The 17,000-nt window shown below is 39.9% G+C and overlaps 1 protein-coding gene across 1 annotated transcript in view; it reads left to right on the top strand.

Annotated features, from left to right (window-relative positions):
- Positions 1-16,607, top strand: part of MAP7 (microtubule associated protein 7) — a gene marked incomplete in the record, with an annotated part of 77,557 nt that extends 60,950 nt beyond the window's left edge. Inside the window, 5 exon segments of the mRNA XM_014586223.2 lie at positions 65-115; positions 225-282; positions 3,830-3,932; positions 11,741-11,964; positions 15,174-16,607. Coding sequence (XP_014441709.1) covers positions 65-115; positions 225-282; positions 3,830-3,932; positions 11,741-11,964; positions 15,174-15,184 — 447 coding nt within the window.
- Between the last annotated feature and the right edge of the window lie 393 nt (positions 16,608-17,000).

Raw genomic sequence — 17,000 nt, 5'->3', positions numbered from 1 at the left:
CCCCCGTGAGATGCGCCAGGCTGGCCTTTATCTGATCCTCTGCTCACTTCTTCCTTTCTTGCAGAGACTTGAGGAGATCATGAAAAGAACCAGGAGAACAGAAGCTTCTGATAAGGTATTGAAGTGTCTGGTTTTTACCTATTCTTGATGACTCTTTTTTTTTTTTTTTTTTTTTTACTTTCACTTGTAAATTTAATTTTTATACATTTGTTTTGTGTTTATAGAAAACTGTTGATCAGAGAAATGGTGATATAGTTAAGGGAACACTCGCTGGAGAAACAGGTATTTCTGTCATCAAACTCAGATCAATGAATTCAAATGTAAAAATTTTAAATGGATTCTTTAAAGGTCAAAATAGTCATGGATTTGGGCAGAAAAAATACAAACCCACAGAAGCTTAGATGTCTGTCATCTAGTCCCCACACACATTTTCCCCTTGTGCAAAACTTTCTCTAGCATTTCCTGCCAGGTGGTTTTCACAATTGGTTTATACTCTAATGAGCTGCTTAATATTTTAAGTAACCTTATGTGTGTGTGTGTGTGTGTGTGTGTGTACAATATGTATATGTTCGTGTATGTATATTTGTATATGTATTTGAAGTATTTATATATGTGTGTGTGTGTATATATATATACACACATATACATACACACACTTTGAAATTTTTACTTTGAGTTTATAAAAATAATTTTTTTTTAGAGATTTTTGCTGTAGGGTGCATGCACTTGCTGGAGAGACAAGAAAGAAAGCAAGAAATCCCCCCTGGGGGGATGGGCATGCACATGCACCCAATGTGAGTTCACGCTGCTGAGTCCAGAACTCAAACTCTGATCAGCCTTGTGGAAGTCCAGTACCTTAAATACCATGCCACCTTCTGGCCCCTATAAAATTAAATTTTATTTATCTTACTATTTGCTAAAGTAGTACATATTTCTATTTCCTCTTAATGGAAATTGAAATTAACAACTTGTACTGTTGGCCATTCCCAAAACAGGATTTAGACATTATATCTTCTATTCAATAGTTCTGAGTGCAGAATAAAGTTAAAATTAGAAATTTGTTGTAAGTTGCTCATACACTATAGGTTTTAGACAGATTCCTTATTTCTTCAGTGGTTTTAAACCAAATGAAGCTTAAATAAAAGTGAAATTACCATTAGTTTTAGTACTTCAGTTAATACTGATTAAATGCTCTTTTTGTGTCAGGTTGATCTCTTTCACGCATTTTCTTGTTTAAGTCCCACTGCATCCTCGTGAGGTAGAGAATGCTTCTCTTGGAGTGAGCAGGCAGTTCCAGAGCTCTTCCGTATGGCAGGCCCTTTTTTAGGTTTCGGGATTCGGTGTGAATAAGACAGGTATGGGGCAGTTGGCTCTAACAACTGGCCAGTTCACGGGGCTGGCGCTCAGGTCACCTGGTCCTCGCATGCTCCCATGTGGTCTTAATGATCATACCTGTAGGTAGGTAGTAGAAGGCTCATTATTCAGTCTTATTATTTCCTTATCTCCAGTATCAATGTGAAAAGAAAGGACCAGAGGTATTCAATTATGAAGAAAATCAAATGCTGGAATACCTCACAAGATGAACATTTCACTACAAACTTTAGGGGATTTTTAATATAAAATATTGATTGGTATTTTTAGTACAGTTTTCTTTCAATAGAATCTCTTCCATTATAGTTTTTATATATTATGATTCTTTTATAGGAAGGTTTCATGCTCTTTATTTTATTATAGAGAGATTTTTGCTATAGGGTGCATGCACTCACCACAGAGACAGAGAAAGAGAGACAGAAAGCAAGAAATCACTCCTCAGGGGGGGGGCCATGACACAATCCCTCCTCCTCCATTCTCCTCTCGAGATTTTGGGCACGCATGCACATGCACCTGCCATGAGTTTTAAACTGCCAGGCCCAGGACTCAGGCCACAGTTGACTACATAGAGTCCAGCGACGTAACCATTTCATCATCTGCTGGCCCTAATGCTCTTTATTTTAATTGCCAGAGAACATGTACACTCAACCGAAGAGAAGGAGGGAGAAAGCACACTCCAATGTAGTGTGGTCACACTGCAGTCCTTTGTCCTCAATTTCTCCAGCTTTTTGGGATTTGGGATATGCACACACAGGCATCCAGTGTGTTTTTTAAGCCGTGAGGGCTGGGATTCGAACTGTGGTCAGTCACATGGGATCCAGCTCCCTTAACCATTTGGCTGTAGGGCCAACCCTTCATGTTTTTTTAAAGGTGCCTTAATTGTACGTGTCTGGAAATAGTGGTAGCATATTAACCGATGGCACTCTCAGCATGCTGTACCCAAAATTTCATAATAGACATAGGCTTGAAGCAGGCATAGCACATGAGTCATGAGAATGATCAATCTGGGATATAAATGGCATCAACTCAGGATTATCTGCAGGGCTGATGCTGTAGTTGGTGGCTGGCCAGGCTCCTTGTTTGTTTTCATTTTTCCTCCTCCTGCTGTTCCCCTCTCAGTTCCTTTAAGAGTCTACATACTGCAGTCCAAGAAAGAACCAAGGCAAGAGAGAAGGTGAAACTTGTTAGTCACCATGCTTGTGTTTATCAGTGCTCATATAAATATAGTTTAAGTCAAAACTGCTAGAAAGAGGCTTGCCTAGCAACTATTCCTTTTCTCCCAATACCACAGCTGGTGGAGGGCTGAATGGCATCACCAGTACTGCAGGGAGAATTCTAGGTCAGGCAACCTGTCAGAAGTTGTCTCAGAAAATGCCTCTTACCAGCTTTTCAAATTTCATCAATTTTAAAATTATTCATCACTCTTTTGGTTTGGGTTTAAGGTAAATCTGTACCTCTGGCAGACCTACAGATTTTTTGCTAGGTTGTAAAATAACACTCAGAATTATTTAAATTATTTTCTCCTGTCAAGTTAAAACCATAAACTACCATTAGATTTCTTTGAAACTCTAACTTGAATGAAGGTTTATGAGACTTTAAAAACTCTGTCCTAGATTTTATATCATCAGTACTGTTGGCTTAAACTGGATTCCAACATAGAGCCATAAATGATACTATGGCCTTTCATTCATGAGATCTTCATTCTAAATGACTCAGATCAAGCTGAGTTGTTAGTACGTACGGTGTTCTATGGTGATTTCCTCTGAATCCTTCAGTAAAGATACTCATTTAGGGAACCAGCAGTTAGCGTAATGGCTATGTCGCTGGATTCCCACGTAGTCGACCGCGGTTCGCGTACCGGACCCGGTGGCTTAAAACTCACGCCGGGCGCGTGTGCGTGCGTGCCCAAGATCCCGAGAGGAGAATGGAGGAGAAGGGATTGCGGCGTGACCATCCCCCCTGGGGGGTGATTTCTCGCTTTCTGTCTCTATGTCTCTCTCTGTCTGTCTGGCGAGCGCACGCGCCCTATAGCGAAAATCTCTCCAAAAAAAAAAAAAGAAAAAAGAAAAAAAAAAAAAAAAAAAAAGATACTCATTTAAGCCTGATAGAGTCGGCTTACTGCTCTTTCATCAGTTGCTTTGGTATCAATATTATATACATTTTGGAGAGCCAATTAGTACAGGCAAAAATAACATTTATTTTAGCTTTTATAATGTGCCAGGCACTATTCTAATTACTTGGCATGTATTTAGTACCTTTAATTCTCCCAGTAGCGTGTGAGGTAAATACTAGTATTGATGAGGAAACTGAGGCACAGAAAGTTTAACTGCCTTGCCCAAAGAACCATAGCTGATAAGTAGTAGAGCCAGGACACAGATTCAGGCATCTTAGCCACCAGGATTTGGTTTCATAATCAAATATTAGTAACCCTGTATTCTGTTTCCCTTTCTATGTCCAGAAGTAGGTGCTCTCCCATGTGTGACCACCTCTGCAGAGTCTGGAGGACCAGCGGCCAGCCCACAAGTGCTTACCTCACTCCAATCAAAAGTGACTGTGGATAGGTGAGCTAAACTTCTGGAGTCTTCTTCATTAATACGCATTAAAGCTAAGCACACTGGTTTTTTTCAGTCATTGCCAGAGGATGTGTACACTTTCCAGAGACAGACAGAGGGAAAGAGAGAAGGCATCTCCCCATGGAGTGTGATCACTCCACAATCCCTTCTTCATCCTGTTGGGATTTTGAGCACATACACTAGGTATGTTTGTCAAGCTGCTGGGGCTGGAATTTGCTATCCACCTCCCTTAACTACGAGGCCACATGCTTGGCCCTGACACTACTGTTTTTACCCCCACCAACTCCAAGAATTTTCTCCACTTGACAGAATTTCAGAGTTTTACACATTAAGATTTACTCTTATTTGAATTAATTAATTTTTGGTAGAGCTATATTTTAAAGAATTGTTTTTATTTAACTTTATTCATTTTAATTTGAGCTGAGAGGGATAAAATGAGAGAAAGAAAGTGAGAAAGCAAGCGGCCAGGTTTGAGACTTGAACCACAGTCAGACATGTGGGAGTCCAACAACCTTAATCACACCACCTGCCAAACCTGTTTGGTAGAGCTATTAATTCTGTACTTTGAGAAAAGTGAAATATCATTTTTCTTTTTCTTTTCTTATTTATTGTTATTATTTTTTTATTTGACCAGAGAGAGACAAAGACAGAAAGAGAGAGAAAGTGAGAAAGCAAGCCAACCAACCTTCATACTGAAGAATCAAACATTTTGCTAGCAACAGTCATGAAAGGAGTATGGGCTGAAGAAAGATTGTCAACAACATAAGAACATTTTTATAAACAAAAAATAAGGGTTGTTGTTATCTGTGTGTAAACATCCAGTCAAGGGGAACTCGTAGGAATTTTTTTTTTCTTTTGGACAGGTTTTTGCTATAGGGCACATGCACTAGCCAGAAAGACAGGGAGAGAGACACAGAAAACGAGAAATCACCCCCCAAGGGGGGATGGCCATGCCACAATCCCTTCTCCTCCATTCTCCTCTTGGGATCTTGGGCACGCACAGACACACACACACACACACCCAGCATGAGTTTAAGCCACCGGGTTTGGAACTCAAACCACGGTCAACTACATGGGAATCCAGCAGCATAGCCACTATGCCATCTGCTGGTCCCAATTTTTTTTTTTTTAATAATGCTCAAAAATTTTAGATGTAACTTTTAAGAATCTAAAGTCTTTATTATTTTGAGTTTTTCTGTCTTTGATTCCAGAGTCTTTGCTAACCACAGAGAACTTAAGGTTCTCTCTTTTTTCTATTTTCTTTTAGTCTTTTGCTATAAGGCATGTGCACTCATCAGAGCTGGAGAGAGATAAAGTGAGAAATCGTCTCTCAGGGGACATGGCCATGCCACAGTCCCTTTTCCTCCATTTTACTCTCAGGATATTAGGCCTATCTACCAGCATGATTTTCAAGCCACTGAGCCTGAGGCGTAAACCACGCCATCGGCCATGTGGGAACCAGCCACTAACTTTGTGCCACCTGCTGGCCCCTCTAACTTTATTCTTAATCTAAAAATACACATTGTATAATATTTTATAATGTAATTGGAGGCATTGGGTCATCTACAGTAAGATTTTTTTTTTCTTCCAATATAACACCAAAGAATATAGTTTTCTGGGCTTAGCTGCAGTGTCACACACTACCAAGACACTGTTTTGCATTCTGGGACCACATGGGAGTCCTAAATGTCATTTTCCGGTTCAACCTAAAGAGCTAATATGATAGTATGTGTCTATAACTGAGGCAGGAAAACCACAACATGATAAGACCTTATCTTAGAAAACAAGAGAGAGGGCCAGCCAGATAGCATGGTGGTTGGGGTGACTGGATCCCATGTGGCTAGCTGTATAGTTCAAGTCCTGGACCCAGTAGTTTGGAAGGCAGGCCAGGCGCATTTGCTTGCATGTCCAGAAACCCAGGGAGAATAGAGGATAAAAGGGGATTATACTATGGCCGTGCCCTCTGGAGAGTGCTTTCTCTCTCTCTCTCTCTATGCCCTGTAGCAAAGTGGGAGGGAAAAAGGAGAATAGTTTTCCTGAGAGATCTTAATAAGCTTTCATATGTCAAATTAATTTATTGTCATAGTTACTTAAGATACATTTTTTTTTTCTTATTTGCCAGAGGATACATTCACTTGCCAGAGATGGACAGAGAAGGAGAAAGGACCTCCTAATGGGGAGTGGTCATGCCACAGTCCCATCTCTTATATTCTTCCATCCTGTCAGGATTTAGGGCACATATGCACATGCACTCTGCTTTTCAAACATCCAGCTGTGTGAATGGAGCCACACAATCAGTCCTGTGGGATCTGGCTCCCCTAACCACTAGGCCACAGGGCTAGTCCCTAAGATAAATATTAAATAGCATTTTTTTTTTTTTTTTAGATAGATTTTTTGCTACAAAGGCATATGTGCTCACCGGAGAGACAGAGAAAGACAGACAGGCAGAAAATGAGAAGTTATCCCCCAAGGAGGATGGCCATGCCACAATGCCTTCTTCATACTCCTCTTGGGATTTTGGGCATGCACACATGCCTAGCATATGTTTCAAGCCCCGGGGTCTGGGACTCAGTCCAAGATCGACTATGTGAGAGTTCAGCAACATAACCATTATGCCATCTGCTGGTTCCAAAGGTATTCCTTTCTTAGTTTTAGTTTGATTTTCAAAAATAATAATAATCCCCGATTGCTGTAATTTAGAAAATTTTTTTGAAAGAATAAAAGCTATTACAAAGAGAATCCCATTATTATGATAAGAAACCAAGTAACATACACTGCCATTTATAAACCAATAATAATTCTATTGGATCAGTAAAACTAGTTTATACATTAGCTTACTCTTTTTTTTTTTAATTAAAATCGCCAAGTAGTTAATCATCATGTAAGAACCTAAAGCATAATTCTAAGTAAAACTATATAAATAATAAAATTGTTTGTTTAACCTCCCCCACACACAGACTAATGACAGTAACTAAACAGAATTGAACTTACTGGTGTCATCCATCTTTACCCAAGGAATAAATTGTCATATATTAGGTCATCAGGAAAGACATGAGGTATTTTTCTATGAAAAAAGACATCATGACTTTTTTGACAACCCAATATATATGATGATCCCTGTCAAAATTAGGATAAATACTAGCATAGGCCTTTTTTGTCTTTATAACAATGTAGGCAGGTCCAGATTAGCATCAGATACAAACATCAGAATAATAGAAGAATAAACCCAACATATCAAATTTATTAGCCACCTACTACAGTGTATGCTCCTTCTAATTTTTATTGTTTTAAGTTTTTGCTATAGGGTGCTTGCCTTTACCTGGAGAGAGGCAGAAAGAGACAGTGAGAGGGAAATCACCCCCACGCACCCCCTCCCCCACCAGGAGGATGGCTACGCCACAATCCCTTTTCTCCCATTCTCCTCCTGGAATTTGGGCATGCACACACACATACCCAGTGTTATTTTCGTGTCACCAGATCCAAGACTCGAACTGCAGTCAGCCATATGGTACCGTATGGGAATCCAGGACCTTAACACCACCCGTTGCCCCAAAAATGTGTCTCTTCTTTAAAGTGAACAAAATTCTAGCAGATTCCCAGAGTTACTTATATTACTTTTACAAATTTAAACCTAGGCTTAAAATGTCGGTAGCTGTTCATTTATAATGCCAAAACAACAAACCATGAATTTAAGTTTAAAAATAACACTGTGGGAGCTAGCATGTGGCATGGTGGTTAAAGCACTGGACTCCCACATAGCCAACCACAATTCGAGTCCCAGACCTGGCAGTTTGCTTTCTCCCTTTCCCTCTCTTTCTCTCTCTCTGTCTTTCTCTGATCAAATTAAAAAAAAAAAAAAAATGATGATGATGATGGGTAAAATGAATTCCTTTTTAATAAAATAACACTACTAGACCAAGAACATTCACATTATTACAAAGAATTTTCCTAAAGTTAAGTGAATGATATTCACATGGTCCTGGTTGATGCCCTTTTCACTGAGGTGGCTATGCTCCCAGGAGTTGCTGATGAGTTGCTTCACTTGGCGATTTTCCTCTCCCTGAACTACTTTAAAATCTCAAACCTCCTTGTACACAGCAGGCTGGGATGTCACGGCTTTTACATGTTACTAGCACAATACTTACTTAGCCGGTTCTTCCTAGTTCATTTGTCATTAGCCCTTGTCGAAGAACCTCGTACTGACATTTGGGATGTTCTGAAATACGAACGCAAAATGCAGTATTACAATCATGTGGTAAAGCTTAGCTTTGGGATCATCAGTCAGATAGATGGTTAGACTTTTCTTCTATTGGTTTTGTAAATTTTTTGTATAAATGAAACATAAATCCTTTTCAAATACATTTAGAGAATTGGAGCCCAGTTTGAAAAATCATCTATCCCTGAACAGTAGGGAATGTTTAAGTTTCTTTGTTCCCTACTGCATGACACGGTGTGTGATGTGTACCATCATAGCTCTGTTTTCCCCAGTCAGGCTCTGTAGCACAGTGGTTAAGTGCTGTGCATAAAAAGCTGAATCCCACACGACCAGCTGCAGTTCCAGTCTCACTCCCCAGGGAAAACACACACACACACACACACACACACACACACACACACGAGGGTATGTGTGCATGCATGCCCAAAATCCTGATAGGAAAGAAATGGAGGAAAAAGGAGTGTGGCATGACCATGCCACATTGGGAGATGTGTTCTCCCTCTCTTTGTCTTTGGGAAGAATATGGCCCTCTAGCAATTTTAAAAAGGAAGGAAGAAAGAAAAAGAAAAGAAACCCTGTTTTTTTTTTAATTATTTTCAAATTTTTCTTCCTTGAATTTACCCTGATTAATTTTGAAGCAGTCTATATTTTCACTTTATACCACCATTAGGTGTTAGGGTCCCAGACCATAACTTGAAACATACTGGGGATACCCCAAATTCTCACAGGGTGGAGAAATTGAGGTAGGAGGATTGCAATATGACCATGCACATTGGCAGGTACTTGCACTTTCTCTCTGGCAAGTGCATGCCATTAAAAACAATCAGGATTTGGGACCAGCAGTTGGCATAATGTCTATGTCGCTAGACTCCTATGTAGTCGACCGTGGTTTGATTCCCAGACCCGGTGGCTTAAACTCATGCTGGGCACATGTACGTGCATACCCAAGATCCCAAGAGGAGAAGGGATTGTGGCGTGGCCATCTCCCCGGGGGCGTGATTTTGCACTTTCTGTCTCTTTGTCTCTCTCTGTCTTTCTGGTGAGTGCAAGCACCCTAGAGCAAAAACCTACCCCCTCCCAAAAAAAAATAAGGATTTGTTTCACAAATTCAATATGTTTTGCTAAGTAGAGAGAGTAAACTATTCAATAGGGAAAAAAAGCAGTCTTTACCAAAAAAAGGCAATGTGAAGATGGGGTTTACATTAGCTTTATTTTAGTATTTAGGAAGGCAGTGAGAAAAGTTGTATGGACTCATTAATGTTCGAGCAGTTGGACTTATTGAGACTGGAGATAATATGTCGAGCATTGAACAGCTTATGAAGCTTGCATATGTGTGTACACGGAGCAATCAAATGAAATAAGTAGTAAAGTCAGTCTAGTGCTCAGATGATGCACGGGTATTGTTTGCTGCGTTGTACACCATACGGATAGGCAATGTAACATACTAGGCTGCCAGTTTGGTTGGAGAGAGTGACAGTCTAAGAGAGGCTATAGATAGAAAATCAATGATTTTAGAGCTGGCAGGTGGCATGATGGTTAAGGTACTGGACTCCCACCATGGCTGACTGCAGTTCAAGTCTCAGACCTGACAAATTGCTTTCTTACTTTCCCTCTCTCTCTCTCTGTCTCTCTCGCTAGCTCACATGAGGCAAAAAAAAAAAAATTGTTTTTTTAATTCCAAGATACTAAGCATCAATTAATCAATGAGGATAAAGGTGGAGTTGAAGGCAGATTTATGGGGTACAGATAAGTTTCATTTTGAACAATTGACGTATGAAATTATGCAAGTCTCTTAGGAGGCTGGAGATAATACAATTTGAATACAAGGGAGTATAAAAATGGCATAATGAAAAAAACTCAGGGGGGACCAGCAGTTAGCGTAATGGCTATGTCACTGGACTCCCATGTAGTAGACCGCAGTTCGAGTCCTGGACCCGGTGGCTTAAACACACCAGGCACGTGTGCGTGCGTGCCCAAGATCCCGAGAGTAGAATGGAGGAGAAGGGATTGTGGCATGGTCATGGGGGATGATTTCTCACTTTCTGTCTCTCTGTCTGTCTCTGTCTGTCTGGCGAGCGCACGCACCCTATAGCAAAAACCTCTCCCCCCCACCCAAAAAAAACTGAGTACTAAATATCAAAAGATCGTACATTTAGCCTTGACTGTCTCTCAGTAGTTGTGTGACTTCGGGCAAATCATTTAACCCCCTCAAATCTTTAAAGCAGATTTTCTCTCTTTTTTGAAAGAATTATTTATTTATTTATTTATTTATTTATTTATTTATTTATTTTTGAGAGGTTTTTGCTACAGGGCATGTGCGCTCGCCAGACAGACAGAGAGAGATAGACAGAAAGCGAGAAGTCACCCCCCAGGGGCGTTGGCCATGCCACAATCCCTTTTCCTCCATTCTCCTTGGGATCTTGGGCACGCACACACATGCCTGGTGTGAGTTTAAGCCACCGGGTCCAGGTCTCATACCGCAGTTGACTACATGAGAGTTTAGCAGTATAGCCATTACACCAACTGCTGGTCCCAGAATTCTTTAATTTTTTAACTTGTTATTATTACTTTTTTAATTTTGACCAGAGAGAGAGGGAAAGTGAGAAAACAAGCTGCCGGATCTGAAACTTTTTCTTTTTTTTTTAAACAGAAAAATAGTTTAATATTTTCGTCACACAAATAATTAAGCTGAGACAGGAAAAAGAGAGTGAGAGAATCCACACAGCAATAAATTATATCAGTTTAAGTCTCTACATCACTAAATGCTGAAAATGAATATGTATAATTATATTCATTTGTCCTACCAGTATGGTCGCTTGTTATGAAGGCAATCTGGGTGCAGTATCTAACTAAGGTCTCCCTTGAGTTCTCTTCTGACTTGCTATTTACCCTTAGCCAAGATCAGCCATGTGGAAGTCCAGCACCGTAACCACAGCGCCACCTGCTGACCTACGAATGTTTTTTTTTTTTTGAGAGGTTTTTTGTTTTGTTTTGTTTTGTTTTCTATAGGATATGTACACTCACCAGACAGAGACAGAGAGACAGAAAATAAGAAATCACCCCCTGGGGGGATGGCCACACCACAATCCCTTCTCTTCTCAGGATCTTGGGCATGCACGCACACACACCTGGTATGAGTTTAAGCCACCAGGTCCAAGACTCGAACCACGGTCAACTACATGGGAGTCCAGCAACACAGCCATTACGCCAACTGCTGGTCCCTGAATGTTCTCTTTAAGGGCTGCTCTTTATTAGACAAATGAATGTGAAAATGCTCACAGCAGAAATGGCTGAACATGTAAGGTCACTGCTGCTGATATGTATCTGTTGTTGATGATCTGTTCTGACAATTGTTCCATTTGACAAATTTTATAGCAAAAATACAGATTATTTGAAGTAAGAATTTTAAATACAAATATGTCACAGTTCACCATTTTTGTCAGTAATAAGGTGGTCAATCAGTCTGACTTATTTAAGGTAAAGTTATAAATTATTATAAAACAGTTTTTGGTTGTCCTGAAAATATGTTTTCCAGTTTTAATGCTAACTCATTTTAATCTTGGTTTTTCAAAATCTCTAGTGCTCCCAATTTGGAAAAGCAACCAAATGAAAATGGAGTATCTGTTCAGAATGAAAATTTTGAAGAAATTATAAACTTACCCATTGGATCTAAACCATCCAGATTAGATGTCACCAACAGTGAGAGCCCAGAAATTCCTTTGAATCCAATTTTGGCCTTTGATGATGAAGGGACACTTGGGCCCCTCCCTCAGGTAGATGGCGTTCAAACACAACAAACCGCAGGTAAGCTTGCCTCCAACCCCCTTCTGTAATCATCTATGTGACACCCAGCAGGGAATGAACTGCTACCTCCTGCAGTATCACTGTGGTCACACTTCATCCAAGGAATTGGATAAGCTACAGTGCAAATTTTGTGCATGGATTGTAGAAGTGGGAGTTTAGGATGGGTTGGTCAATTCCGAGGGCCTTTCCTGTTCTCCCATCTTGCCAAATCTAATCTGTGAGATCAGTAGGCATCCATCAGCCTCTGCTCAGAACAGACCTTAACTGCGCAGTGTCACTCACAGTCAGATTGTGCTTTATGTAATTCAGGACTGCCTGCCTCTCCATAACTCCTGAACCACCAGACCTCGTTCTGCCAGGTCTTAAGATAGTCCAAGATTGCCAACGTGTTCTCCAACCATTTTTCTCTTATTTGGGTTTAACAACCTGAGTAATATATTACTGTTTCTTTAAAACATAATGTGATAGGGACCAGCAGATAAGCATAATTGTTATGTCGCTGGACTCCCACATAGTTGACGTGGTTCAAGTCCCAGACCTGGTGACTTACAATTCACACCAGGCATGATCCCGAGAGGAAAATGGGGAAGAAGGTATTGCGGTGTGGCCATCCCCCCTGTGGGGTGATTTCTCACTTTCTGTCTGTCTCTCTCGCTGTCTCTTTCTCTCTATAAATCAATCTATGTCTCCAGCGAGTACCCTATAGCAAAAGTCTTCCTGAAAAAAACAACAAAACAAAACAAAAAGTAATGTGATAGGCAATTATGGTTTAGGGGATGAGATTGTTACTCTGAACTGGGATAATACTAAGCCTAAGGGTCTTCCATCCCTTGTAGAGTGACTATAATTGCTATTGAAACTGCCTAGAACTTTCTTATGCACTGTCTCTGGGTCTCACTGTCAACTTGAAGTCTTTGTGCAAAGAGAACAATAACTCCACAAGACACAAAGAGAGAAGGTGTGACATCAAATGTTACTGACTCGGGTCACAGCAGGTCAGCAGCACAATCCTCGCAGTCTCAAGACTAACTGGAACAATCCCAGCCCCCTCTTTTCATACACATTTGGAATTTGTCAGCTTCTCTTCTCAGCAAGTCACTTTCACATATTGACCAATATCTCTTTATACACTTATGAACAGAATTATTAATGTCAGAATCTTTGACTGGATTTGGTATAGAGTTATTTATAGTCAGATCATTTTGCTGTGGAGATTCCATCTGTGAACCTAAAATAAATCTCTCTCTTTCTCTCTCTCTTTTTCTTTAATAGGGCATGCGCATTCGCCAGAGAAAGACAGGGAAAGTGAGACATCATTCCCCCCCCAGTTGTGTGGCCAAACCCCAGTGCCTTCTCCTCCATTCTCCTCTTAGGATTTTGGCACACATACACACATGCCTGGAATGATTTTCAAGCTGTTGGGTCTAGGACTCAGTTGACCATCTTGGAGTCCAGTGCCTTAGCAACCATGCCAACTGCTGGCCCTAACAAATACACTTTTTCTTTTGGCAACCAAAAAATATTTACCTATTAATACTCAATCAAGAGTTCAAGTCCCAGACCTGGGGTCTTGAAAATCATCCCAGGGGTATGTGTGTCCATGCCTAAAATCCCAGAAAAAGAATAAAGGAGAAGGGATTGCATCATGGCTACCCTCTTACGGGGTGATTTCACTCTTTCTCTCATTCTATCTCTCTGAAGAGTGCACATGCCCTATAGCAAAAACCCTAAAATAGTATCGAGATATATATAGATACACACACACACACACGTGTATATATATATAAACCAAAAAAAGATAATCCACTATATAAAAAAGGTATTGAAACAAACGTGCGTTTATAGAACTGCACGTCAGTCAGGCCAGACTTGCAGAGGGAGTTCGCAGCATGACCTCGTTCATCTGAGAGGACAGAGCAATCCTCGTTCAAACAGACACATTCATCTAACTTGTCTGGTGTGGTCAGACCTCTCCTTCTCAACGGTTTCCTCATGTTTATGAATGTACACGTCCGGTTGTCTGCTGCTCGGAGCAGGCGTTTACCTTCTCGTCTACCAGCCACTGGAGGAGGACTGGGGCCACGCACACGATTGATTCGACCAGTTCTTCAGGGAGGGTTTCCTGGTGGCCCACATTCATCATATCTGGAATCGGATGAGTCTCCATAGCCTCTTTTCATATTTACATCTTGTTGAAGCAGAGTTTTGAAAATCAAAACTACAAACTGGCTATTCCCCAGAAGAAATCTGTTATCAGAGACGATCCAGGAGACTGACTCCAGCGGTCCAGCACATGTCCGTTTTAGATGTGCACCATCCTGCACCATCCTGCTCTCTCCCCGATTCGAACCTACTGAAGAGCTTGGGCCCCCTTGGCTTTCTGTCTCCCTCGGCACCTGTCCTTTAAACACGGGCCACAACTACAACAAATAATACTTTTAATGGGATGAAAAAGTCTATGGGAAGCAACTATCCAAAGCCCTCTTTTCTCCTCGGGTGGCCTAACTTCAGGAGTGGAACTTCACCTTAGTAAGCTTCACTTTTATAGTGAAGCCTCTTCCGAGATCTAACTTTCTGATTTTTAAGGCTTTGGGAATAACCTGGTTAATTTTACATTGATGAAAACACTCCTACTGCATTTTCCTGCTTTGTCATGTCAGATTATTCCTACAAGAGAGTGAGAACTCTTGGGTGAGGTTTTTCTTTTCTTGCTGGGCCTTCAGTTACCTCTTGAGTCGCCTAGAATTCCATTCTCACTGTCCCTGCCCTTTCCATACTTCTCTGGGAAACGTAGCCTAGTATCTGGGATCTTGAGTGCTATAAAGGTTCTTTGGGGGTCATGGCTGTTTATCGGCGAATACTGATTTAAGCTCCAACATGTTTGGAGCCCAGAAGCACCAGGTGCTAAGGGTACAAGACAGATGAATGTTTAAATCCCCAGCCTCCAAGAAAATTCCAATCAGTGTCTGTAGTTTAGAAAAGTAAACAATACAACCTAAGCTGAAATAAAGAAAAGTTTGTTTCTTCGTTACTAGAATTCACTGAAGTGTAAGATTGTGAATCCTAATGTAATTGCCTATTCTTATATAAGACGACATATATAACAGCATGGTAAAAGTTTAGAAATGTAAGATCATCTCTGTTGCACTCTTTAAACAAGATGTGAAGTGAACGTCATACTAATCTGTTCTTTTTTCTGTCTCATGTAGAAGTCATATGAACATTTCTTCTGAAGAACTAAAGCAGAAATTTAATAAGAATTTCTACAGTTAATGGAATTCCTTTCATGCTATCAAGGAGCATCCCCTCCTCGAGTTTTCTAAAGATTTCTTGACCATCATTTTGAAAAGACTTTATTAAAACCAGCTAAAGACAACAGACTGGATAGCTTTTCTAATAATTTTCGCCAGAAGAAAGAAAGAAATGCTCCGTATTCTTCAATACTTTAAGATAACTTTTCTCAGTGTGCTCCTTCTTAGCAAATCAATATTTTTCTGCATTCTTTAAAAGACGAGAGCATTTGGCTATAAAAGAAAAAAAAAGCTGATTAGGCATGACCTTTCACATAGATATTTTGATCTTAAAAGCTTAATGGGTAAAATTGCCCAAAAAAAAATTTTAAATTACCTTTTACAATATAATACTTGAAAAATAAGTACCTCTTTGGACTACAAATAGAGTGAATAGGGGAGGTGTTTAAATTAAGCCTGTTTGTTTAAATATTATTGCAAAGAGCTCTATTGGTAGAGGCAAATTCTAGGCAGATTACCAGGTTCTTCTCATTTGCAACTTGTACATGGACATTCTTCAAACCCAGCTGTCACATTCTCGCAACTTTTTTTGTGAAAGCATACTAAAACGTTTTAAAATGTGGGGAAAAAATTATTTTTTCAAAGCAAGAAAACAACTTACTGTCGTCTTAGATAATGCATTTGTAAAGGGTTTTTTTTTTTTTTCAGATAAACTAATCAAATAAATCAGAACAATGTGACAACATTGCAAATTTGATTTATTAGCTGCATTTCTTGGAATGTTACTATGAGAGAATGTCACTGACGATCCAGGGCTGTCTCTGAAGTCTGTATGTTGCTGCTGTCCCCAGTAACGGTGGGACTTACCTTTGCCTTACCTGATCCCAAATTATGTGGGGGAGGAATGAAGATTTAATATTTCTTTAAATAAAAAAAGTATTCGGTTTTGCTCGTTTAAGAGCAATGAAAAAATGATGGAATGTTGACTGCATTTGACGCACGAACTTCCTCGTTCTGCATAGCATCCATCAGCTTTTCAGTTTTCATTCTAGTTCTTCACTCTTGCTGCTGAGCCTAGCTGTACAGACTTTGCACTTTCATTTGCTGATATAATTCAATTTTATTTTACCACTTTAGAGACTGCTAATGACTAAATGTAAAAGAAGAACATGTTTTTATGTGGAGTGTTTAAAAAAAAAAAAACCACTCTAATGTGTTTTATTAAAGGGGGGGTAATTTTCTAGATAGTCTATTGGACCATTTCTTTTCAATCCAAGCATATGCTCATTAGTAACAGCTTGTAATTTGTTAAAAACATTAATTGGGGATTTTTACCTGTTCTCAGTTGTCCATGTACACATAGTCATTATATTAAAAAAACAAACAAACAAACAAAAACCTGTTCAACAAAGTTGTTTTATTTGTTTAAATTGACCTAGCATGAAACCCCAAATAAAATGTTTGACATAGCTCTTCTTTTAGGTTTCTCATATGTTATAGTTTTACTCAAATTGATTTGGGAAATTTTCCAACTGCCCTTCATTTTAACTTCAATGACATTTTCCCAATTTTCCATTGAATAGGCATATAGAATAGATTTATTTAAAATTTAAAGCAGTAGATCTATTTTGGCTGTTTTCCTTTTTATTGATTGATTTATTTTTGCTAGAGGGCACACAATGCTCACCAGAGGGCGGGGAGCAGGAGCGTGGGGTGGGGGGGGGGGGGGGGGGGGAGCCCCGTGGGAAATGGTCACAATGCAATAGCTTCTCCCCCATCTCTTAC

Source organism: Tupaia chinensis, unplaced genomic scaffold, assembly GCF_000334495.1.
Source record: "Tupaia chinensis unplaced genomic scaffold, TupChi_1.0 Scaffold000117_2, whole genome shotgun sequence".
In the NCBI taxonomy this organism is placed as follows: domain Eukaryota; kingdom Metazoa; phylum Chordata; class Mammalia; order Scandentia; family Tupaiidae; genus Tupaia; species Tupaia belangeri.
This window is presented reverse-complemented; position numbering and strand designations above follow the sequence as displayed.